The 26,513-nt window shown below is 46.2% G+C and overlaps 1 protein-coding gene across 3 annotated transcripts in view; it reads right to left on the bottom strand.

Moving 5' to 3' along the window:
- The window catches only part of KATNIP (katanin interacting protein), a 228,664-nt gene that overhangs the window by 193,806 nt on the left and 8,345 nt on the right, over positions 1 to 26,513 (bottom strand). For 2 of the 3 annotated variants that reach the window (XM_020907922.2, XM_070461099.1), the window contains exon 2: positions 14,370 to 14,425. The exons of the other annotated variant lie outside the window; for it this stretch is intronic. In XM_020907922.2, the coding sequence (XP_020763581.2) occupies positions 14,370 to 14,425 (56 nt within the window). The remainder of the gene's footprint in view (positions 1 to 14,369; positions 14,426 to 26,513) is intronic. 3 annotated transcript variants of the gene reach the window in all.

Genomic DNA, 26,513 nt, shown 5'->3' with positions numbered 1-26,513 from the left:
GCCCGTGCACTGCAACTAGAGAATGACCCCTGCTCACCGCAACTACAGAAAGCCCGCGAGCAGCAACAAAGACCCAGCGCACCCCAAAATAAGGAAATAAAATAAAAACATGGACAAATCTCACAGATATGCTTAACAAAAACAAAACAAAGACAAAAAAATGTGCTTACTCTGCGAATCCATTTATATGAAGTTCAAATACAGGCAAAACTAATCTATACCATTCGAGCCAAGACAGTGGTCACCCCCCTGGAGAGCTGCAGCGCCTGGGAGGGGGCATGAAGATGCCCCCTGCATTGCTAGGAATGGTCCATGTTCTGACGTGGGTGGTGGTTAACACAGGAGCACTCTATACACCAAAGATTGTCCCCTTTATTGTATGCAAGTTATACCTCAATAAAGAAAAAAAAAAACTAAAAAAGAAATGGAAGGTAGGCATTTATAATTGTGCCTTAGTATGATCCTAAGCCTGAAATATATATAGATGCATATTAAGAATAGGTGGCAAGAATACACAGAAGAACTATACAAAAAAGATCTTCATGACCAGATAACCACGATGGTGTGATCACTCACCTACCGCCAGACAGCCTGGAATGCAAAGTCAAATGGGCCTTAGGAAGCATCACTACGAACAAAGCTAGAGGAGGTGATGGAATTCCAGTTGAGGTATTGCAAATCCTAAAAGATGATGCTGTGAAAGTGCTGCACTCAATATGCCAGCAAATCCAGAAAACTCAGCAGTGGCCACAGGACTGGAAAAGGTCAGTTTTCATTCCAATCCCAAAGAAAGGCAGTGCCAAAGAATGCTCAAACTACCTCACAATTGCACTCATCTCACACTCTAGCAAAGTAATGCTCAAAATTCTCCAAGCCAGGCTTCAGCAATCCGTGAACCATGAACTTCCAGATGTTCAAGCTGGATTTAGAAAAGGCAGAGGAACCAGAGATCATTGGTTGGATCATAGAAAAAGCAAGAGAGTTCCAGAAAAACATCTACTTCTGCATTGACTATGCCAAAGCCTTTGACTATGTGGATGACAACAAACTGTGGAAAATTCTTAAAGAGATGGGAATACCAGAACACCCAACCTGCCTCCTGAGAAATCCATATGCAGGTCAAGAAGCAACAGTTAGAACTGGACATGGAACAACAGACTGGATCCAAATCAGGAAAGGAGTACGTCAAGGCTGTATACTGTCACCCTGCTTATTTAACTTATATGCAGGGTACATCATGAGAAACACTGGGCTGGATGAAGCACAAGCTGGAATTAAGATTGCCAGGAGAAATATCAATAACCTCCGATATGCAGATGACACCACCCCTATGGCAGAAAGTGAAGAAGAACTAAAGAGCCTCTTGATGAAAGTGAAAGAGGAGAGTGAAAAAGTTGCCTTAAAACTCAACATTCAGAAAACTAAGATCATGGCAGCCAGTCCCATCATTTCATAGCAAATGGGGCAACAATGGAAACAGTGAGAGACTTTATTTTCTTGGGCTCCAAAATCACTGCAGATAGTGACTGCAGCCATGAAATTAAAAGACACTTGTTCCTTGAAAGAAAAGCTATGACCAACCTAGACAGCATATTAGAAAGCAGAGACATGACTTTGCTAACAAAGGTCCATCTAATCAAAGCTATGGTTTTTCCAGTAGTCATGTGTGGATGTGAGAGTTGGACTATAAAGAAAGCTGAGTGCCGAAGAATTGATGCTTTTGAAGTGTGGTGTTGGAGAAGACTCTTGAGAGTCCCTTGGACAACAAGGAGATCCAACCAGTCCATCCTAAAGGAAATCAGTCCTGAAGATTCATTGGAAGGACTGATGCTAAAGCTGAAACTCCCACACTTTGGCCACCTGATGCGAAGAACTGACTCATTGGAAAAGACTCTGATGCTGGGAAAGATGGAAAGCAGGAAAAGAAGTGGATGACAGAGGATGAGATGGTTGGATGGCATCACCAACTCAATGGACATGAGTTTGAGTAAGCTCCACGAGTTGGTGATGGACAGGAAAGCCTGGCATGCTGCAGTCCATGGGTCGCAAAGAGTTGGACACTACTGAGCGACTGAACTGAAGTGAACTGAGAAGGGAATAAAAAGTAAAAATAGTGGCTTTATAGGTGGTAGTATAAGGACTAATTTTTTATAGCATTAAGCCTCTTCTATTTTTCTACAATTGGCATGCATTAGTTCTGGAAACAAAAAGACATTAAAAATGTCTAATGCCAGCCCCACTGAGGTCAATGCCTGCGATATGAACTACATTGACACTGCCTCCCCCAGCTACCCCAGCTGAAGGAACATTCTGGAACGGGACCCAGCAGTGGGACTGGACAAAGAACAATAACATACTTTTAAACAAGACTTATAGGTATAGTTCTAAGTACTTCATATGTATTATTTAATTCTCTCAACAGCCCCAGGAGATGGCACTATGCTTTCAGCTGCATTCAGCAGATGGAAACTGAGGCACAAAGAGGTTATGTAAAGTGCCAAGAAAGCTCAGTTGGTAAAGAATCTGCCTGCAACGCAGGAGACCTGGGTTTGACCCCTGGGTTGGGAAGATTAACCTGGAGAAGGGAAAGGCTACCCACTCCAGTACTCTGGCTTGGAGAATTCCATGGACTGTATAGACGGACACAACTGAGTGACTTACACTTTAACTTTCAAAGACCACACAGCAAATTAAGAGTTAGAACCAGGATGCAAACCAAAGCAGTCAGACCTGGACAGCTTCCCTGCCCTTTATCACTCTTGCCGTTCCATTTCTCATGCGCCAAGCCATCTCCCAGGGCATCAACAGAGCATGAGTAGTTCAAAGAGATTTTTGCAAGAGTTTAGGCTTCTATATTGAAAAAGCGAAAGGCCATCAAAGTAGTCATCCTGGGAAAAGAAGCTGAGAACTTTCTTGGACTTTCCTACACACAGCAGAGGGTGAGGAGCGGCATATAATCTCTTCAGCAGCCTCCAAGGGGAATGCAGGACTTTCCAGGTGGCTCAGTGGCAAAAGAATCCACCAGCCAATGCAGGAGACTTGGGTTTAATCCCTGGGTCAGGAAGGTCCCCTGGAGAAGGAAATTGGCAACCTATTCCAGTATTCTTGCCTAGAAAATCCCATGCACAGAGGAGCCTGGTGGGCTACAGTCCAAGGGGTTGCAAAAGCGTTGGATATGACTTGGTGACTAAGACAACAACAAATGGGAATGTAGCCATCATTAACAGTGCTTAGCTGGGGAAGGTCAGTGTCAGACTATCTCGGCTCATCAGGCAAGGAACCAAAGCTTTCATTTATCTGGCAGTCACTGCCCCAGCTTCTCATTCACCCGCCCAGCCCTGTGGTCCCAGGAGACTGGGACCCTGTCTAGTTCTGAACCGGCAGCAGGATCCATGGGGAGGAGAGAGAAAGTGCCCAGTGGGAGAGGCAGGGGCATCCTCTGAGCGGGGCTGGGCATCCCATGTTTATCTTCCTCATCCTCAGAGCCCTTGGACATCTACAGAGGAAGGACAAACGCCACCAATTTTACAGCTCAGGAAACTGAGAAGGGTTAGGGAAGGTGCCTAACAGATGTTAGAGCGTGTTATATTTGTTTAGGTAAACCTATAAAAGGGGAAAGTTAACTCATAGCATCTGGATTGAGAAAGGAAGACTTCTCACTGCGGTCGGGCACAGGCCCTAGGCACACAGGTTTCAGTAGCTGCCGCACTCCAGGTCACTAGTTGTGGCTCACAGGCTTAGTTGCTCCGCAGCATATGGGATCTTCCCCGACCGGGGATCAAACTGGTGTCCCCTGCATGGCCACCAGACCACCGGACCAGCAGGGAAGCCCTGAAGCTTGGTTGAGGAGGGCTTCTATCACTTGAACAGAGCCTCAGAGACACTGCTTGTGGGCCCTGATGAAGTTGATGTAGGCTCTTATCAGACCTGGGGTGGTTGCAGGGGAAACGGAGGCCCAGAGCAGAGAGTGAGGGTGTGCCTACGGTCAGCCACGGTAACTTGGGACTGGAGCCCTGGGGGCCTGGCACTGTTACAGCCCTGGCCCTGCTCCTCCAGAGGTGTTCCCAGACTGGGCAACAGTTCTGCAGGCTCCTATTCACCATGACACACACCTTTCATCAGTAATTTGCAGGGACCTCTTTCACTTGGATACTATCATTTTCTTTTTTCATCATATTCTGCATTCTATAAAGTGATTGGGGAGGGGAGGGTGGAAAGGTAAAGGGAGACTCAGGGCAATTTAATGCCTAGGATTTGAGGATATAGAAAATTCGGATGCTCTGGTGAAGGGCACACTGCTTATCCAAACCTGACTTGGGAAGAAGCTGTCAACATTATCTCCTTCTGGTCACAAATTGCAGCTTTCTGATGGGTTTTTTTCTTCAAGTTTAATCTTGTGTTAGAAGCTCAGCTGATACCAGGAAGGTTTTAGACGTGTCAATCTCCTTCCTGGCACTTTATCAGAAATTGATTCTCTTTGCTTCTTGAAGCTTGAGTCTTGGCCTTGCTGTTTGTTCAGCTTGGGTTACAGGCTCGGCAGCTGTGTACACGTTTCCTGTAGCTCCCAGCCCGATGCCAGGGGCCTGGGAGTAGGCTGGTGATTTCAAGGGCAAGGTAATTCTCACAGGAGGGATGATGTGCTGTTCCATCGCACTGAAGCGGTGAGGAACAATGACCCATCTGTGCCCTGCTTTTTCTTAGCAAGAATTCTCATCCACCTCTGACTCGGAAGGGATTAGCTTTTTAAACAGGCCATTTTGCCCTCAATATGATACTAATTACAATACCAGTCCTAAATTATAATACTCAACACGTATCCAGCTCCTAGTAAGTACCAGGCACCATTCTAAGCACTTTACATGCATTAGCTCACTGGATCCTTACCTCACCCCTAGATTGTAGGTTCTATACTATCCCTACTCTTTAAAAAAAAAAAGAAAAATGATTTTATTTACTTATTTTTGGCTGTACTTGGTCTTCGTTGCTGCATGGGCATTTTGCTAGTTGTGGAGAGCGGGAAAGCACAAGTTGTGTCCAGCTCTTTGTGACCCTATGGACTATACAGTCCACAGAATTCTCTAGGACAGAATACTGGAGTGGGTAGCCTTTCCCTTCTCCAGGGGATCTTCCCGACCCAGGGATCGAACCCAGGTCTCCTGCATTGCAGGCGGATTCTTTACCAGCTGAGTCACAAGGGAAGCCTCTAATCATGGTGCATAGTCTTCTCATTGCAGTGGTTTCTCTCGTTGCTGAGCTAGGGCTCTGGGGGCAAAGGCTTCAGTAGTTGTGACACATGAGCTCAGTAGTTGTGGTTCCCGGACTCTAGAGCACAGGTTCAATAGTTGTGGTACATGGACTCAGTTGCTCCGAGGCACGTGGGATCCTCCAGGATCGGGGATTGAACCCATGTCTCCCGCATTGGCAGGCGAAGCCCATATTCCTACTCTTTAGAAGGACTAAGTCAAGCCACAGACAGAATATGTATCTTGTCTGAGTGACAACAGGAGCCTAGGAATCCGGGCTGTTTGGGTCCACGGTTCACAGGCTCAACTATTTGGCTATGCTGCTTCTAAACCAAACATGTGACTGACCTGCCCCTACAGAAACCGGAAGCTGTTCATGTCACCGGAGCTCCCACTGTCCAAGTTCTCAAAGCTACAGAGACCAAGACCACAAGAAGCAGAAAGACTAACTTCACCACAGGGAACGCAACTGGCAGTTGGATATAAAATGAATTTCACTCTTCTCTGCCCAGAAATGTGAACTAAAAGGCTTCATTCGGGAAAAGTGTAGATTTGGAATGTCAGCTGTTGCACCGGACAGGCTCTTGTAATGCAGCACCATTAGCTTCCACTATCTTTTTTTCTCTCCCTTCCTTTTAAAAAATTATTTAACATTTTCAACAAAGCAGTGGAGATCTGTAAATATGCGAGAGGCAGCTCCTGATCCCTGCAGAAGACCGAAGCTGCAAGAACACTGACAACTGAAATGAGCAAAGGGGAAGGTCTGCTGTTTGCAGGCTGGTGGGGGTCTAAAACTTACCAAAAGAGTCACCAGTCCCACTGGCCTCCTGCAATTGGCCACGACAGGTGCTTGGGGCCGAGGACCCAGGAGATCTGGCATTCAGAAATTGAGGTGCTGGACATGCCCCCATGTTCTGAGGACAATACCCTGCTCCCATTCCCCACTAAGAAAAGTGGACCAGGAAACCACAGCTGAGGCCACTGAGTATGGATTCCCCAGCCAAGGGCAGCCACACTTGAATCTGGCCAGAATTCCACAAGGTGTCCTGAACAAAAAACTGCCAAGCTCATGCACCATTACAAGACAAATTCGGAACACTGATTTTTAAAAAAAGCACATCCTCTTTGATCCATTAATTCTACTTATAAGAGTTAACCTTTGGCTATTCCTACACAACTGCACAGAGACGCCTGCTCTAGAATATTCTTTCCAGTACTCTTATAGTAGCAGAAGACTCCTGATAGCCTAGATTAGTTATTAACTGGGAAGTGTTAGTCAGTCGGTCAGTCATGTCCAACTCTTTGCAACCCCATTGACTGTAGCCCACCAGGCTCCTTTGTCCATAGAATTCTCCAGGCAAGAATACTGGAGTGGGTTGCCATTTCCTTCTCCAGGGCATTAACTGGGAACTAGTTATATATTTAGGCTTTCCTGGAGGTTCAGTGGTAAAGAATCCTCCTGCAATGCAGGAGATGTAAGACACTGGCTCAGTCCCTGGGTCAGGAAGATCCCCTGGAGAAGAAAACAGCAACCCACTCCAGTATTCTTGTCTGGAGAATCCCGTGGACAGGGGAGCTTTGGTGGGCTATAGTCCATGGGGTTGTAAAAGACTCAGACACAGCTTAGAGCCTAAACATCAAGTCACATATTTATGGACAAGTTCACAATTCTCTATGTGTCATTTTTTAGTAGCAAAACCAGAACTGAACTGACATGAAATTTAAAGTCTTTATCCCACTTAGTAGTATTTTCCTGCAGATATATTAATATACTTGACTACAGAGGGCTGAACTAGGGCCATACTTCGATAATATTACTTTCTAAATTCTAAAAAAGATAGAAACACGTTTGGCCCCAAAGATGTCAGATAAAGGACTGGGTTTTTGTTCATTCATAGTGAAGTACTAGGCAGCCATAAAAAAGAACGAATGAGATTTGTATACATGTGCTGCTACAGGATATTCTCTAAGACATGTTGTTAAGTAAAAAGAAAAATCCAGAACAACGTATTGCATGCTATCATTGTGTTAAAAGGCAGGGGGTGGAGGTAAGGTCAGAGAGGATAGATAGAATATTTCTGGAAGGACACAAATTGATTACAATGGTTATCTCCTGGGACAGCAAGTGCGGGGGTTAATGTCAAGAGCATCATATCCCTTAGTGTATTTAGTGTTTTTTGTTTTTAATTTAACTTATTTATTTTATTTTTGCCTGCGCTGGGTCTTCACTGCTATGCTGTGGTTTTCTCTAGTTGCGGCGATGGGGGTGCTAGACCCTAATTGAAGTGCATGGGCTTCTGATTGGTCTGGCTACTCCTGCTGTGAAGCCTGGGCCCTAGGGCACACAGGCGTCAGTAGCTGGGGCACGTGGCGGCTCAGCTGCCCTGTGGCATGTGGGATCTTCCCAAACCAGGGACTGAACCCTGGTCTGCTGCATTGGCGGGCAGATTCTTAACCACCGGACCACCAGGGGAGTTCCTGCCGCTTAGTATTGATTAGACAGGTTGATCAGACTCTCTCTGGCCTCTGAGCTGGGAGGAGAAATAGCTGGAAGAGAGGAGTATGAAGACAACACCAGGTCCAGGGACCAGAGGGGAGTGAAGGTGTGTTCATGGCGGCACACGGAGAGACCGTCCAGAGAGCCTGGTCCCTGGAGGCACCCTGAATCCTCGCCTCCCTCCTTTGCTGGGTCCCCTTGAGATCCCAGTCTCCTCCTCTGCTTGGCAAACATGAAAGGCGTTTCTTGTCCTTGTACCACAAGGCTTTGTTAAGAGCAGGAAGTGCCCGTGTGTGCGCATGTGTGCATGTGCATGCTTACGTGTGTGTGCAATGGAAAGGCTTAACATTTTCTGGGCGGTTGAGTTAAATGACTTCTGCAATCCTTTACAAAGTGAGCTCAGCAGAGGAGTGTGCTGTCAGGGGCATTTTGCAGAATCTCCCATCAGCTGCACAAGGAGGCAGTCTATTATCATGGAAGGCTCTCAGAGTGGTTTACAGTGGGGGCCCCAGAGCTGCCTGCCTGGGGCGCACAGCCAGGAACCTGGAAGCCTGGAATCAGCCTACAGTCCGGGTGGAGCAGGAAAGACCCCTTCAGCCCTGAGTGCAACTGTGCTGTCTTTTCCATCCAAGGCCATGACTGTCTCTCTGTTAAACTCTAGACATGCTAAGGAATGATCACAATCATGTAGGAACTAACATTTACTATGCACAGCACTAGGCACTTTATCACTGCCTTGATTCTGTATACCAAGTCTCCAAGGTGGGAATTATCAAATGAGGTGAGGGGTCAAGAGACTAGGCTAAAGGTCACCTGACAAGCATGTGAGCAGAGGAACACTGTGGGCTCCGTTTACAGATGGCCTGGGGCCTCCGTGGCTCTGTGTAAAAGCAGGACGTGTCCTCAACACCGTGCTCTCAAGCCCCAGTGCTTTTGTTGCCATCAGTGTGGGCCCTGGTCAGTAAGGGGTTGATGAATAAATATTTCTTCCTCCTCTATGTTTTCCTGTTTGTTTTTCAAAATTTTTAACACTGTATGAAAATTTTACTTTCTAATGATTTTTGAGTAAACCACAACGGCCATGATTTCAGAAATCATTAACAATTCATGACCAAAGGCCAGAAACACTACATAAACTCCACAGGCAGAAGCCGTGAATCCTTGCTAGAGAAGAGGTGGAGGATATTTTTACCGGCTACTTCAAAAGTAGCTACTGACTTCAGGCCAGCCATCCAAACTATATTCTTTCAGAAATGACTGTCACGCTTCCTATGCCTCTGTTAAAGCCGCCTCTTCCAGGAAGTCTTCTCTCTCTCCTCCAACACCCGCTGGGGCTTTGATCTGGATCTCCTCTATGCTGGCTCTCATTTTCTGCTATGATGTGTGCTTGTCTGGCGGGGGTAGCGCAGGCATGCAGTGCATGGGGTAGCACCCAGGCTGAGAACTTAATACGTATAAAACGCTGGTTCTCAATATCTGTGGCCACAGTGGGAAAGGGGAGGGTGGGGTGAATTGGGAGATTAGGATTGACATATATACACTGCATGTGTGATCAGTCACTTCACTCATGTCCAACTCTTGGCAACCCACTGGACTGTAGCCCACCAGGCTCCTCTGTCCATGGGATTCTCCAGGCAAGAATACTGGAGTGGGTTGCCATGCCCTCTTCCAGGGGATCTTCCCGACCCAGGGATCAAACTTATGTCCCCTTGCATCGCAGGCGGATTCTTTACCTCTGAACCACTGGGGAAGCCCCCATAAATACACTATCATGTGTAAAATAGATCGCTAGTGGGAAGCTGCTGCATAAGACAGGGAGCTCAGCCCGGCACTCTGTAACAACCCAGAGGGGTGGGACTGGGTGGGGTGGGGGAGAGGCTCAAGAGGGAAGGGGCATAAGTATACTTATGGCTGATTCATGTTGTTGTACGCAAAAACCAACACGTTGTAAAGCAATTATTCTCCAATTAAAAATAAATAATAACACAAATACACACAAAAATGCTGGTTCTCATCCATGGCTGCATGTCAGAATCATTTTGGGGGAATTACAAAATTCTGATGCTCCAGTCACACCCCCAGAGATTCTGATTTAACTGATCTGGAAAGAGACTGGACAGTTGTTGTTGTTTTTCAGCTGCTAAGTTGTGTCCGACTCTTTACATCCCCATGGCCTGTAGCATGTCAGGCTTCCCTGTCCTTCACTATCTCCTCGAGTTTACGCAAATTCATGTTCACTGAGTTGGTGATGTTATCTAACCATCTCATCCTCTGCTTCCCTTTTCTCCTTCTGCCTTCAATCCTTCCTAGCATCAGGTTATTTAAAAGCTCCCAAGTGATACAAACATGCTGTGACATTTGTGAACCGCTGACATCCAGCATCCAGCCCAAGGCCTGGTTCTGATACCTGCTTGCAGTCACGCAGGTGTCGGCGGCGGGGCAGGGAGGGTCCCATTAAAAGGGGACACGTCTTCATCAAAAGTCATTACCCAGGGACTTCCCTGGGGGTCCAGTGGCTAAGGTTCCGAGTTCCCAATGCAGGAGGTCCGGGTTTGATCCCTGGTTAGGAAACTAGAACCCACGTGCTGCAACTAAGACCTGGCATACCAAACATATATATATACACACACACATATACATTTACATTTTATTTATTTGCTTATTTTTGGCTTTGCTGGGTCTTCCTTGCTGTGCCGGCTTTTCTCTAGTTGCAGCGAGTGAGGGCTACTCTGTAGATGCAGTTTGTGGGCTTCTCATTGCAGTGGCTTCTATTGCTGCAGAGCACAGACTCTAGGCCACAAGGCCTTCAGTAGTTGCAGTTCCCAGGCTCTAGAGCACAGTCTCAATAGTTGTAGCACATGGGCTTAGTTGTTCCAGGGTATGTGGGATCTTCCTAGATCGAAAATTGAACCCATATCTCCTACATTGGCAGGCAGATTATTTACCACTGAGCCACCAGGAAAGCCCTAAAAATTTTTTTTAAATCCCCATTGTTGCCTTATAGGAATAAGGAAGGACTCAATGTTGCCACTCTCCATTTTGCAGAGAAGCCAGAAGTCTGCATTTTTTGGGTGAAATCTCAATTTTTGAATGTGATCACCTAATTTTGGGCTTCCCAGGTAGCTCAGTGGTAAAGAATCTGCCTGCCGAAGCAGGAGACACAGGTTCGATCACTGCGTGGGGAAAATCCCCTGGAGAAGGACATGTCTACCCACTCCAGTATTCTGGCCTGGGAAATCCCATGGACAGAGGACCCTGGCGGGCTATAGTCCATAGGGCTGCAAAAGAGTCAGACATGACTTAAGAGACTACGGAACAACAACGCTTAATTTTAAAAGATTGTCACAGGGTATGGGCCAAATAAGACACAACTTTGGAGCTGAGAGTGGCCTGGCAAGCTCACTGAGAACTCCCTTTGCAGTGCTGGCCCATGCAGGATGGTACCCAGTCCCCACTCAGGATACAAACTGCCCATCCACCTGCCCAGGTGTGTGCCTTCCCGTATGCCCTGCCCCCGCAGGAACATGACACAGGACCCCGTTTGCCTGTCCTTACCAGCTTGTCTTTCCCTTGCCTTTCATGGGGACAAAGCTTCCTCTGTACCTGGCATCCTGTGTAAGGCACAGAGAGTCAGGAAGCGTGGACTTCACAGACGACGTGGGCAGGGATGCGGAAAGAGGAGGTGGGTGGAAAGGCACATTATAACACACAGGATGAGCATCCTGGCAGCTTGCTATTAGTTTCCTTCTCTTGTTTTTCTAACCAAACAAAAGTCGTGTTCAGAAAGTCAGTGCTCTCTTTTTCAGAGGGCCTGAAACTGTTTTAAACATCTTTCAGGACTGAACTTGGATGTTGTGATAAACAACCCCGTTCTCTGTTTTCCCTCACTTCAAGCATTTTTCAAAGGAGTGATGTGAAATGCTCTCCGCGGCTGGCATGATGGGAGTAGCCAGGAAAGCGGCAATTAGGGGAGTCCTGTTGCCAAGGAGAGAAAGGAGGGGAGGGGAAAAGTGTCTCTGCTAGTTACCGGCTGCCTTGCTCCATCATTTTCCAGTGAATTTCGTAATGTGGATAAATAAGATGCTATCATTGTGCAACCAAAGGCCTCAGGTTTAAACAATTCATTCCTGGCTTTAGAGGACTGGTACTCGCTCTTGGTCATTTAATCGGGGGAGACCGGAGGTCTGCAGGCCAGTGCTCACCCCCATTCTGGCTTTTCCACCCTGAGGCTTCTGGAAGGATCTTCATGGAGAGAGGCACATATGCTTTTTTTCTCTTTTGATTTTTAGGTTTTCCTTTATTCCTCATGATAAAAATCAGTACATAAAACACAAGGGGTGGGGGGGAAACCACTTCCATAATCTTATCACCCAGATGAAACAACTGCAAATATTTTCTTTCAATGAATCAATCGTGAATTTTAAGAGCAGCACAAAAAAAACCACCTAAAGCAGTGGTCCCCAACCTTTTTGGCCGATTTTGTGGACAATAAAGAATCTGCCTGCAATGCAGGAGACTCCAGGTTGGAACCCTGGGTTGGGAAGATCCCCTGGTGGAGGAAATGGCAACCCACTGCCTGGGAAATCCCGAGGTCAGAGGAGCCTGACGGGCTAATGTCCATAGAGTTGCAAAGAGTCAGACATGACAGAGGGATTAACACTTTTGCTTTCAATTTTTCTGCAGATCAGGGTGGCATGGGGGGAGCAGTGGGGATGGGGGGGAGGGATGGCTTCGGGATGATTCTCATAAGGTCCCTAGATCCCTTGCATGGGCATTTCACAGTAGGGTTCAAACTCCCATGAGAATCTAATGCCGTTGCTGATTGACAGGAGGTGGAGCTCAGGCAGTAACGAGAGTGATGGGGAGCAGCTACAAATACAGATGAAGCTTCACTTGCTCACCTGCTGCCCTCTTGCTGAGCAGCTTGGTTCCTAACGGGCCATGGGCTGGTACTGGTCCACGGCCTGGGGGTTGGGGACCCCCGACCTAAAGTATTTCTACTCTGTATATTCAAAAGGACTCTCCCATTTGATACTTCTTCAGAAAAATGTCCCCACCGGAAAGGAGTGGGAAGATCCACCCTAGTTCAGCCGCTGGAGTGCCCCCTGGGGGCTGACACTGCAGTCTTCTTAGCATCCAAGCTCCTCAGTTATCTCCCAGCCCTCATCCCAGGCAGGTCGATTACATAGGAAGGAAAGCCATGCTGGCTGTTCTGACTACAGCTGAGAGAGGAGGTAACAGGAGAGAGGATGAGAGTCATAGCCAAGAACACAGGGCCCTTTGCAGGCCCACCCCGACCCGCCTCCTCAGCGCTGGCTGGGGCGAGGCCATCGCAGAATCAGCAGCACCACGAGCTACAGAGAGAACGATCAGGCCCTGTGGCCATTTAAGCTCCCGCATGCATCTGAGCCTGAGAAGTTTCCTTCTGTCTCTGGAATCAGGTCTGTTTACAGTCAAGAGTGTGAGTACTGAAGAGCTGATGAATTTCAGGATTGGTCAATATAGGTGATGAGCACCTAGGACTTCAGACCCCCGCTCCCATCAGCCACTAAATAAGACTCAAATGTAAACTCTCACAGGCTTGGGACTCCATCGAAGGGCCCTCCAGTCTTTCAGGGGTCCTACCTGCCACTTCCCCCCTCAGGCTCAATGACCTTGCAACTTTCCTTATTTGTATCTTTCTGCCTTTGACCATGCTGTTTATCTGGCCTGGAAAACTACTCACTCTCAAGAGTTAACGTTTACATCAGCCTTTCTTGATACCACTGGCAAAGGTAGGTGATCCCTTTTCTGTGTTGAAACCCACCCTTGGTCCTTCTCTCCCGGGACTGGTACTTTCACACTGTATTGTGATGATCTCGTGGCACATCCCTTCCAACGATGCTGTGCACACCCTAAATCAAGGTCTGTCTCTCATCCTTCCCTTAGTCTTAGCCCTGGTGCCTAGCACAGTGCCAGTGGGCTCAGCGTAGTGAATTTCAAAAATTTCAAGAATGGTTAGTTTCAAGTAGGTGGTATATTTCAATGTTTTGTAGCTCTTCCCATGAAGAACGGGGGCCTATTTCCCCATTCCCCTTGAAGCTGTGTTGACCTTGTGATCTGCTTTAAAGAATAGAAAGTAGCGGGAGTAACACTGTTCAAGTGCTGAGCCTAGGGCTCAGGAGTTTCTGAGTCTTCCACTCTCATACTCTTGAACCTCTGAACCCCTATGTGAACAAACCTGTCTAGCTTACTGGAGGAGGGGAGGACATTGGAGGAGAATTAAAGCACCATAATTGATGCTCAGACAGTCCAGCTGTGGTCAGCAAGTCCTGGCCCATCAGCAGAACCTTCAGGGGAAGCTGAGCCCAAATAGCTGATCCTCAGAATCATGAACCAAATCCATAGTTGTTTCAAGTCACTAAAATCTGGTTGACTTGTTACACAGCCATAACTGACTGATACATTCAGTAAGAGATTATTATTAGTGACACTGGGTTGATAACTCCAGTTGCCAACTATCATTGGGTCAGGGATTCAAGCTAGAGACTCAGAAAAGGAGATTCAGGGATCCTGAAATCACCAGCCCATTCCCTCAGATTTTTTTAAATTCAGTTGCCTCCCACCAGCCTCATCAGTGGCTCATTTACCTCCTTTTTCTCCCGAGAGCAGGACCGGCTTCTCTCAGCCTTCCGCAGAGTCTGACCTGTAGCAGTTCAAAAGCAGAACCAGAGATTGAGGCTGTTTTAAAACAGCTAGCTTATCACCAAAAAAGCTTTTTATTTGCAAAACTGAATAGATGGGACCAATCACAATCAAATGATTTTAAGAAAATGTAGCCTATTATGATAATGGGAAAAATGGCATACTCTTGAAATAGACTAACGGCAATGAAATGGTAATTCACACACTCACATTATTTGACTATAATGAACAAAGCCTCCGCTCTTTAATCTAGAACATTATCTGCACTTTGCAAGGGCCAACAGACTGTAGTTTTTCCCAGTCGAATTACATTTTTATTAAATTGTTTGGAATTATATAAAGTGCCTTCCACCATGTGCATACACATAACCTTTGATGAGTGCGTGCCAATATGCAGCGCCAAACCTCCGATCTCGCCACATAGGTGCTAGTGCAAATATGAATTAGCAGTAATCACCCCCATTTCATATAATGGGGCAATTTCAGAGAGAATTGTTGCTTTTCTCAGAAAACTAGAATACTAACATTGAAGGTATGCATACATTTCACAGATAGACATCAGGATGTTTAAATATGCTACTCCAAATGCAGTTTTTACAACTTTGATGGAAGCGGCCATTATGAAAGGAGTCCTTGATGGAAAATTAATGAATCACTTTGGTTTCAGAACATAAGATGGGAGTCTCACTGCACGTTGTCAGTGTGTTTTGCAAACTGTCCAGCTTCACTCTTGGGTGGCTATCTGTGAGAATGTCACAACCACATGTTCCATTAACAAGGAGCACTCTGAAGGTGGGAACAAAAAGGCTGAGTGATGACTTATTGAGCAGCAAGAGAGGTGGACAGAGTCAGAAAGGAAAGACTTTCTTTTTTTAATTAATTTGGCTGTGCCGGGTCTTAGCTGTGGCACATGGGATCTCGTTCCCTGATGAGGGGATTGAACCCAAGCTCCTTGAACTGGGAGCATGAAGTCTTAGCCATGGACTGCCAGGTAAGTCCCAGATGTTTATCTTTGCATGTGGTCACTTCCAGTGGGTCCACATGTGAGTAAGATGCAGAGAGCTGCTCATAGCTGGTAAAAAGGCTCAGGTCAAGGGATGAGGCTCTTTCCAAAAAAGGATAACGGAAAGGTGCAAAGATGAACCTCTGGCATTGGCCAAACTTTGGGCCAATACATAAGAGGATGTAGAAGAGAGGTAGTAGCTATTTGTAGGAGACCCTGGGTAATACAGTATCATGGTATAGCAGACACCTTCGGAAGTATCTGCTCAGCTCATGATGACATCCTAGACTGCTCCCTTCTCTTCTTCCTCTCTATCCCCAGGGTGCTCCTGTGGCACCCATGACTGTACATGACCCCATACCCTGAATTTGGTACGCTCCACTGGGTATGGGCCCTTGACCCAATCACAGCCAATGAGAATCCCAGCCCCTAACATTTGAAATTGATTCTGAGAGAGAGAGAAGAGAGAGGGCCGGAGCAAGGCTACCTCCATGTGTGACCAGCCACCAGCCACTGGCTTTAGGGACAGATTAACAGAGAATGACAAGACAGAGTGAATAGATCTGACACCCACAGCATGCATGCCTTTGTGTTTCACAGACATCTACTTTAATTAGGTTCTTCATGTGTGTTTTTTTTTTTTTGGGGGGGGGGGGAGAACCTTAAGACAAAGAACCTAGGGTTTTAAAGATGAAAAAGAGCCCAGAAAAGGACTTCCCTGGTGGTCCAGTGATTGAGAATCCAACTGCTAATGCAGGGGACATAGGTTCGATCCCTGGTCTGGTAAAATTTCACATGCCTTGGGGCAACTAAGGCCTTGAGCTGGAACATCTGAGGCCTGCAAGCTCTAGAGCCCATGTTCCGCAACAGGAGAAGCCACTGCAAGGAGAAACCCACACACTGCAACTGGAGAAAGCCCAGCACAGCCAAAAATAAAATTAATTAATTACTTTTTTTAGAAAAGCCCAGAAAAGATACCACTGTGATGCTGGATGCCCATAGCGGCGGAGGTTTTACATGTGTGGACAGGGGGTAGACGAAAACACTGTGTACTTTGCACACAATTTCCCTATGAACCTAAATCTGCTCCATAAAATAAAGTTTATTGATTAAAAAAAAAATAGCCCGTATCTAGGGATCAGGTGATCCAGGTTGTCATGTCGATTTTAATCTGACTTCTGATCCCTAATGCTCTGGGGCAGGAGCTAGGGTGGATGGCTCCTCCAAACCCTTGCGCACACCTGCTCTGGCTGTTGGTTGAGGGCCTCTGGGTTGGCCCTAAGGTGGACCAGAGAGGAGGACATACCAGGAAGAAGGCCATGCAATGAGGAGCCGGGAGCTGGAAGGGAACAGAGCGGACTGGAGACTGGGGCTGCTGGGCTGACAGATCAGGGAGTTCTAGCAGTCGGTAAGATGCCTGTAGAACCCAGCGAAGCCCGGGGCAAGGGCAGGGAGCAGGAGAGAAACAGCTAGTTTAGGGTGAACACAGCAGACCCCAGATTCCGGCGGAGGCCCTTCATGTGCTGGTCACACACATGCATGAGGATCCAGTTCAGTGGATTGCTGACATGTTATGAGATCTGAGATAACTCACAGGATCCAACAGGTTCCCTCTGGGCCATATTTTCTTTCAATTTTTTTTTTTTTAAATGAGAAGTAGGCTGAATCACCTAATGAGTTTGCTTCCCACCTCTAAAATTCTGTGATACCAATAAAGAGCAATAAAGAGAATTAGGGTGGGCCATAAAAAGAAAATATTAATGCAAAGAACAGAGAGCTTAACCACTGAAATTTGCAAGTGAATTTCTCTATTGGAGTTAATTAGAAGCTTCTTTATTCATTACATTGGAAAATAATTTGCTTATTTTCCAGTGAAGATAATTCACTCTAATTATGCACGTTTGTTATCAAATGCCTCTGTCCTCACATCACTGAGCCCCTCTCCTCTCCAGGTAGCTCAGTGGGAAGACAGCTCCTTCTCCCCACGGACAGAAGGAACCAGATCCCATGGTGCCTGTCTTCTGTCTATTGCACTTAGCTCCTCTGAGTAGCTTCCTACCAAGATCTCATTTATCCCTATGACGACTCAGGGAGGGGGGAAGAAGGTGACATTAACCTCAATATATGCTGCTTGCAAAATGAAGGGGCTGTTCCTCCGCATTTTGCAAGGTGACCTGCCAGCTGCAGCCAGAAAACAATAAATAAGGCCAAATGTAAATACTACACGTGCACCTCACTTTAGAAGACAGATGTGGACCTGGGGAAAAGAAAAAAAAAAATGACTGGACTGAATTGTTGTAAATATAACACCATTTTCCCATGTAGGGTTTCAGAGAGATTGTATCTGCACTTAGGATTAATTTTCAATGGTTGGAAGATTCTGACACTTCAGTTTTACTTTGCTCTAGATGCAGATAATAATGTTCATCCCTGCCATTTAGAGGGAAGTTGCATTTTCCTTGGATGTTAGATTCTGAAGTCAGCAGGCATGGGAAAATCGGTGTCAAAATTCCCCTTGAAAAAGAGCCTTAAACGTCTCGTAAAGAACAGTCTCCAGGACACAAGATTTTATACCCACTGATGTAGACCTATGCGCATGTGTAATATTTGGTGCATTTGGAAATGCATGGTATGTGATAAAAGACATATGCAAAATATAACTTTATGATATTTCTAATTAAACTATTTTTAATTTTTTATGATCTATACCTTTTTTTTTACATATTCATTTTTATTTATTTATTCGGCTGTGCCACGTCTTAGTTGTGACACGTGGGATTTCTGATCTTAGTTATGGCACGTGGGATCTCTAGTTGCAGCAGGCAGAATCTATTTCCCCGACCAGGGATGGAATGCAGCTCCCCCTGCTTTGGGAGGTATGGATTCTTAGACACTGGACCACCAGGGAAGTCCCTAAGTTATAACTATTGTAATTATTTCCCTCTATTTTTTTGTCTTGGGGTAGGAGGAACTTGTCAGAGGTCGGGGCACAAACCGGGCACCAATATGATGAAGGTTAATTGTTCTAGACAGGACACCTACTAAGGGCCAGGTTCTATGCACCAGCTTCATCTCCTGTATTTTCACATCCACTCAGGAGTCAATAGACTTTCTCTATAAAGGGCCAGAGAATGAATTTTAAAAAAAAATTTATAGGTCATAAAGTCATGCAGTTTTAAGGTCTCTGGTGCAACTACTCAACTCTGCCACTGGAGGGTGAAACTCAGCCATTGATGATATGTAAACAACCCAGTATAGGAGGGCTCTCCAGGTGGCCCAGTGGTAAAGCATGCAGCATCCGTCTGCCAAGTAGGAGACCTGGGTTCACTCCCTGAAGAAGTTTATTTCTTCTGCTGTCCAAATACGAGGGCTCATCCTGTTCTGTTTTATGTATCTATGTCATTTCATTTAAATGGCAAATATCCCACTGAGATGCCACTTCATCTCAATCATTGGGCTGGCAAAAATCCAGAGATGTGACAATATACTGCTGACAAGAGCTGGGAAGTAGGCCTTTGAGAGTACTGTTGGGAGAAGTATAAAATGATACAGGCTCTGTGGAGGGGATTTTGGCAACATCTTCAGAAGGGCTTTTGGCAGTATCCCTTTAAGCTAGCAATATCATTTCTAGGAATCAACCGGGAAGAAATACCTCCACAAACAGGAAACAAATGCATGCGCGAGGTATTCACTGCATCGTAATTTGCAATGGAAAATATGAGAAGTGACCTATAAGTCTATCACAGCTGGGGACTGGCTGAATAAATATGGTGGATCCACACAAGGGAATGGAATGCTGGGTGAGAGAATGGCAAGCTGATAAGATGGCCATATGTTCAGTGAAAAACTCGAGGGGCAGAAACTTGACATTATATGATTCTTTTCTCTGTGAAAGAGAAGAAAATAAGGCTGTATTTGGTTCTAGTTATACCAAGAACCACCTGGAAAGCATATGCACGAGAGCCACTGCTCAATGTAAACTTTTTATATTGTTTTCATTTTTGAAGGATTTAGATGGATATATTTCCTATTCAGGAAACTAAAATACTTTGCTGTATGGCAGAAACTAACGCAACCATGTAAAGCAACTAAACTCCAAAAAAAAAAAAAATTAAAAAGCAGGAAACAAAGGAAACCATACTATGATTGGAATTGGTATAAGTAATTTAACTAGTATGTCAGAAAATATGATACATGTGAAAGTCACTCAGTTGTGTTCGACTCTTCGACCCCATGGACTGTAGCCTGACAGGCTCCTCTGACTATGGAATTCCCCAGGCCAGAATACTGCAGTGGGTAGCTATTCCCTTCTCCAGGGGATCTTCCCTACCCAGGGATCGAACCCAGGTCTCCCTCATTGCAGGTGGACTCTTTACCATTTGAACCACCAGGGAAGCCCAGAAAATATGATACATGGAATGCAACAACAACAAAAATGTATTTTGGACTCTAAAAAGAAAAAAAGAAACTAAAATAGACTTAAAATATTAAATGTCCAAAAGGTCTGGTTCAGATTTTTTACAATTATAATGAAAAATGCTGTTGACATTCCCATCCAAGGTGCAAGGGAGGGAAAAAAAGTAAGCCTCCATGGACCTTGGGATCCAGTAACTTGCTTGAAAGAGAACATAATCAGAGGACAAACTGCCTTTTTTCTTTTTGGCTGCACCACGGGATCTTAGTTCCCCAACCAGGGATCAAGCCCGCCCCCACCTTCCACTCCCCTCTGCAGTGGAAGCTTGAAGTCTTAAACCACTGGACCAGGGAAGTCACTAAACTGCCTCTTTCAAGACATCAGTTTGTAATGTGTTAGAGATAAGAATAAAATAAGGACGAAATATGGTTTCTGGACATTGAAAAAACTTCTAAACTAAGCCAGTAGGCTGGTGGTGACCTGCTTGTTTATTTGAGGGTAAAGTTTTTTGTTTTGTTTTTAAATAAAATGGCTAGACAAGGTGAGAAAGGAAAAAGAAAAAAGGAAAGGAAGATTACATCCTGTCCAGATGGGCTGTCTGGGACTCATGATTTCCAAGTATTTCCTGGGCACCTGCCACTGGGGGTTCCTCCCCAGGTGACAGTTCTTGGAATTCCCTATCGTCTACAACAGGCTTCCCTGGTGGCTCAATCTGTCAAGAATCTGCCTGCAATGCAGAAGGCCAGGGTTCGATCCCTGGGTCGAGAAGATCCCCTAGAGAAGGGAATGGCAACCCCCTCCAGGATTCTTGCCTGGGAAATCCCACGGACAGAGGAGCCTGGTGGGCTACAGTCCATGGGATTGCCAAAGAGTCAAATATGACTTTAGCAACTAAACCACGATCACTGTCACATGCAACAGCAAAGCCACGAAGCTCAGAGAAGCAAAGTAACTTGCCCAAGGTCACAGAGCAACAAAGAGAAAGAACTTCGGTTAGCAACCTGTCAGCCTAGCTGCTAATCCAGTGTTCACTACACCTGGCAGTCTGCCTGCTTGTCCTTCTTCAACTCCAGGAATGGGAGTGCCCCAGCCCCACTGGCCTTCAGCCCCATCCCAGCTTCCTGAACCTTGATCCTGGCTTCTACCTACAGCCTCTGCAGAGACATGTGTGACAAAATGGCAGGGTGGGGACTGGGCTGAGCCCCTGCCCAGCCTAATGAGGAATCATGATTTGTCTCCAGCCGCTAGTTTCAGGCAGGAATGTGCGCTGTTTTGTCGGGTGAGATTCTTCCAGAGGAGCACAGTTTTGTGAAAAAGCTTCTAAGTTTTAAATGTTGACAAGCAATTAAAAAAATGTCAGTGCTCTGGACAGGCCCAGCAAAAGAGGCCTCTTGGGACTTCCCGGGTGGTCCAGTGTTTAAAACTTCACCTGCCAGGGCAAGTGGTGTGGGTTTGATCCCTGGTTGGGGAACTAAGATCGCACATATCTCATGGCCAAAAAACACAAAACCTAATATGGAAACAATATTGTAACAAATTCAATAAAGACTTTAAAAAAAAAGAAGAAGACTCTAGTTTCCAACCTAATAGACAGCTAGGCAGAAGATGGGAAAATCACTCCTCCCCTTATTTCCTCATCTCTGTGTCATGGACACTTTTCTTGTGCATGTGGGTGGGGAGAGACCTCTTTAAGGAAATCTCATCACAATAACTAAAATCTATTAGACAAAGAGCATGACTGTTTGGGAGCCAAGTAAACAAACATTGGCTCTGAGACACACTTTTCTCTTCAAATTCTACTTGTGCACCTCCAGGCTGGTTCTGGTCCTTTGAGTTCCATCCTGTTTTCTGAACACCCAAAACAATATCCCTGTCAGTCTTCCTTTGCATTTTCTGTAGAATGAAATTCCCAGGGCCCAGTTTACTGCCAAATTACCTGAGATAAACAAGTCATGCTAAGATCCTCTTTTCCTTTCCAAACCTAAACAGCAGCTGGCAGCTAGAAATGGTTATTTATAACCTGCACACGGTTCCACTCATTTGCTTGGTTTAGAAATGCTTAGCCGTGCATTCTGAGGCTGGGCTTCGTAATCAGATGAGAGCCTGGGGAGGATGCTGTGCGATGGTTAAGAGGCTAGGCTCCGGGTCAGCCACTCATTACCTGTTTGGGAGTCCTAATAGTTCTGACTCCACTTCCGTCCATTTTAAGGTTAAGGGAGTACATGTGAGGGACTTCCCCGGGGCTCCAGTAGCTAAGCATTCACCTTGCAATGCAGGGGTCTCAGGTTCGACCCCTGGTTGGGGAGCTAAGGATCCCACATGCTGCAGAGTAACAAAGCCCAAGAGCAGGAACTTAGCCCATGTGCCACAACTGGGACCCGAGGCAGCCAATTTAAAAAGAACAAACAAACACAGAAAAGAAATGTCCTGCACATAGTAGGTACTTAGTTTCCTCCCCCAGAAACAGCTGTTTGTGGATCTCAGGGAGTTCCGGTGATCTCTGGTACCCAAACATATCCTCAATCTTCCTCTCCATCATCCCTTTGTGAGCTCCATTATCTCATCAACAGCCACCTGGTCGATCTCCAGCCTCTGCTATTCCTGGCTTCCCCCTACCCCACCCCAGGCAGCCATCTAAAAATAAGACCTCATCATTCCCCTGCTTGACTGTCCTCTGATGGGTTTCACTTTGTACATTTCCCTCTTCCCTCGCTTATGTTCACACCTCTTTAGCCCCCAGTCTTCTCCTCCCTGGATTCAGGGTCCCTTCCTGCCTCGGGGCCTTTGTCCTTATCCCCTAGGTCTTCTTGTCAATCAGATCTCAGCCTAAAGGGAATCCCTTGCCCAGAAAGGACTAGCGCCTGGTTCTCCCGACTTTGATCTTCTGCATAGCACTTATCTGATCTCTTTTTTGATGATGTGGTCTGCCTGCCTTACTAGATATCAGCTCTGTGAGATCAGAGGCTGCTGTCTGGCTCTTTTTTTAAATTACTGTATTACCCACACCTGGAACAGTGCCTAGACTGGAGTAGGCTTGGGGATACATTTCTGAAGTCGATGAATGAGTGAATGATCAAATATCTGAATGGAAAGGCAGGAGGCATGATTACGAACTGCTATAAAGACTTCATTTTCTCTTACAACGTGTTTTCTTGACCCTTTCCCCTTGCTCTTTCCAGGACTGCGAAATGAAATATGACAAAATAAGTTTAATACACCATTGGAGATAATTGAAAAATATTGATTTTTTTTTCATTTGAAATAGTGAAGATAAGTAAATGCCACACATCTGTAATCTAATCGGTAGTCTCTGTGAGACACGCTTCCTAGGCTAAAATGAACTTGGTCTACCTCTGTATCCATCATACAAGCTTCCAAACTTACTCCCATGCCACACTCCCCCTCCTCCCATTCCAGTTCCCCAGGAAATACAAGTGAGGCCCCTGCATTTGTGAAAATACCTGTATGTGTGTGTGCGCATCCAAATTAAAGTGTCCTTTGGGTATTTTCACCCTCTCTCCAAACTAATAGTATCTTGGAAGACATGAGACTGTGCAGAAGATCCCCAAATTCCTAAGGAAAAAGATGTAATGCTTCCCCTGACAGCTAATTTTACTGAGCGCTCATTAAGTGCTGGGAACCGTTCTAGGGGCTTTAGAAATGAATTCACTTGTTTCTTGCAGCAGCCCTATGGGAAGATCCTACTCTTAATCTCTAGGAACTGAGATGAAGTAACTAACTCCCACCGCCTACCCCCCACCCCCGGCTGAGACCACGTGGCTGGGAAGAGGAGTTCCAGAATTCAAACTCCTTTAGGTCAACTCCAGGATGAGTTTGAGCAAACTCTGGGAGATAGTGAAGGACAGGGGAGCCTGACGTGCTGCAGTCCATGGGGTCACAAAGAGTCAGACACAACTTAGCAACTCAACAACAGGTGAGCATCGACAAGAAGAGAAGTTGTTGTTTGTCGCTAAGTTGTGTCTAACTCTTTTGCAACCCCATGGACTGTAGGCTGCTCTGGGACTTGGGATTTCCCAGTCAAGAACACTGGAGTGGGTGGCCATTTCCTTCTCCAGGGCATCTTCCTGACCTAGGGATTGAACTTACATCTCCTGCAAGTCTCCTGCACTGGTAGGCAGATTCTTTACCACTGAGCCACCAGGGAAACCCTTGAAGAGAAGGAGAGGAGAGTCCAAATTCTCGGCCCTGGTTTTTATGGTTCCCCTCTGCTTGGTTAAAATGAAATCTCCATCCCAGTGGAAGCAGGAGGCAGAACTCCCACTGTGCAGGATCACAGGGAGAAAGGCTTTGTCCTGGGGGTAGAAGCAATGGACTCAAAGAGATCTGGGCCTTGTTCTCCCAATCCTGGGCTCCCCATCAGGGGTTCTTAACTGCCCCCGCTCTCCCCGCATGCCATGGCCTCCACATCTGATAAATGACAGTGATCAGACTACATTCAAAGTCACTTACTGGCTGAAACCAGCCCATATACATTTGTCTGGTCTCCAAAAAACAATTTTTTTTTTCCAGCTAACATTTAAAACTGGGCAGATTTCACATGCATAAATCCTGAATTCTGGATTCTTTTGAAAAACTGAAAAATCCGTTGACATGGGGTCTGTGTTCCTGTCTGGCAACAGTTGATGGCAATGGCCCGCCAGATGGCGTTGTACCCTCTGGTTCCTTACCCCCACCCATCTCCCCAGTTGTCTCTGCCACTGAGGTCAAGTCCAAGTTGCCATTTATCAGCAGGTCTCAGAGTTTTTTCCCTACAGTAAAGATGCAAGTGAAGGTTCATGGGTTCACATTTCCGGGAGAATGAATCATGTCATCATGAGTACTTACATGTGTACTTTTCATGTGCTAACCCTTGATCTAAGAGCTTGGCAGCTATTAATGTATTTCATTCCCACAACAACCCTAGGAAGTGAATACATTTATTATCTCTATTGTATAGATGACAGAAGGCTTCCCTAGTGGCTCAATGATAAAGAATCTGCCTGCCAATGCAGGAGACTCAGGTTCAATCCCCAGGTCAGGAAGATTCCCTGCAGAAGGGAATAGCAACCCACTCTAGGGGCTTCCCTGATAGCTCAGTTGGTAAGGAATCCGCCTGCAGTGCAGGAGACTCTGGTTCAATTCTGGGGTCGGGAAGATCCACCGCAGAAGGGATAGGCTACCCACTCCAGTATTCTTGGGCTTCCCTTGTGACTCAGCTGGTAAAGAATCTGCCTGCAATGTGGGAGACCTGGGTTCAATCCCTGGGTTGGGAAGATCCCCTGAAGAAGAGAAAGGCTACCCACTCAGTATTCTGGCCTGGAGAATTCCACGGACTGTATAGTCCATGTGGTCACAGTCAGACATGACTGAGCTACTTTCACTTTCTAGTATTTTTGCCTGGAGAATCCCATGGACAGAGGAGGAACCTGGGGGACTATAGTCTATGGGGTCACAAAAGAGTTGGACACAACTAGCAACTAAACAGCAACAACATAGATGACCAAGAAGGAGGAAGCCACAAGCTTTAGGAAATTAGTAGATAACAGATTCCCAGATATGCAAAATATATTCAGGTGTTGAAAGAACCTGACGCAAAGCAGCATAATGAAATAAACCCTGGCTGCCGCTGCATTATATTACCTGCCTGGTCCTTGCAGGCTTCTAAATTTATGACATCTCTACAAGATCTTCAGGGCTCTGAGACATATCAACATCCCCAAACGGGATCCTGGACTAGATCTGTCAGGTCCCTTCCAGCTCTAACCTTCTGTGATTTTATGTGGGTTTATATGAGAGTCGGACACGACTGAGCAACTTCACTTTCACTTTTCACTTCCATGCATTGGAGGAGGAAATGGCAACCCACTCCAGCGTTCTTGCCTGGAGAATCCCAGGGACAGGGGAGCCTGGTTGGCTGCCGTCTATGGGGTCGCACAGAGTCAGACACGACTGAAGCGACTTAGCAGCAGCAGCAGCAGCAGCATACAGTGTATCTAATTACTTTGGGACTCTTTGGAGAGGACACACACACACACTCACACACATCATGAAGTTCACATTCACTAGAGTTTAGAAAAGTGTCGTGGTCTCTGCAGGGGTCCGGGGGTTGGTGACTAGACATATTTGATGCTGCATTCACCTGCAGCTTTACTATCCCCGAGGGACGTAAGTCAGGGGCCGTGTCTGAAGAATCCATCAGCTCAGCGTGGTCAAGGTGGCTTTGGGCTCCAAGATGAGATGGAAGATAGCAGTGACAGGGAATTCACTGGGATAGAGATGGGGGGAGCACAGGAACACTAAATGAAAAGTAGAGGGAGAACAGAATACAACGAGGGGCTCTGGGGTGTAGTAAAGGGAGCTGGGCTAGAATATATTGTTAAGACGGGGTGAATGATTGCAAAGGACAAAGTCTGGATGAACCATCCTTGTCCACCAGAAAAACAGAAACCTGCCGAGGTCTCTGGAACTTGGCTACAAGGGCTCTTTCTCTGCTTTATGGAGACCAGCCAGAAATTCACTAACGAGCAAGTAAATGGGTTCCTCTCTTTCCTGGTTACAGTGTCAACCCGGCAAACACTCATGAGCATCTCCCTGTGCCAGGCCTTGGGCCAAGTGTTGGGCATGCAAAGAAGCAAGAGTGGGTCTCCACACACAGAAAGGGAAAAAGGCGCA

Source organism: Odocoileus virginianus, chromosome 33, assembly GCF_023699985.2.
Source record: "Odocoileus virginianus isolate 20LAN1187 ecotype Illinois chromosome 33, Ovbor_1.2, whole genome shotgun sequence".
In the NCBI taxonomy this organism is placed as follows: Eukaryota; Metazoa; Chordata; class Mammalia; order Artiodactyla; family Cervidae; genus Odocoileus; species Odocoileus virginianus.
Note: the sequence above shows the minus strand (reverse complement) of the source record. Positions and strands in the feature narration are given on the sequence as shown.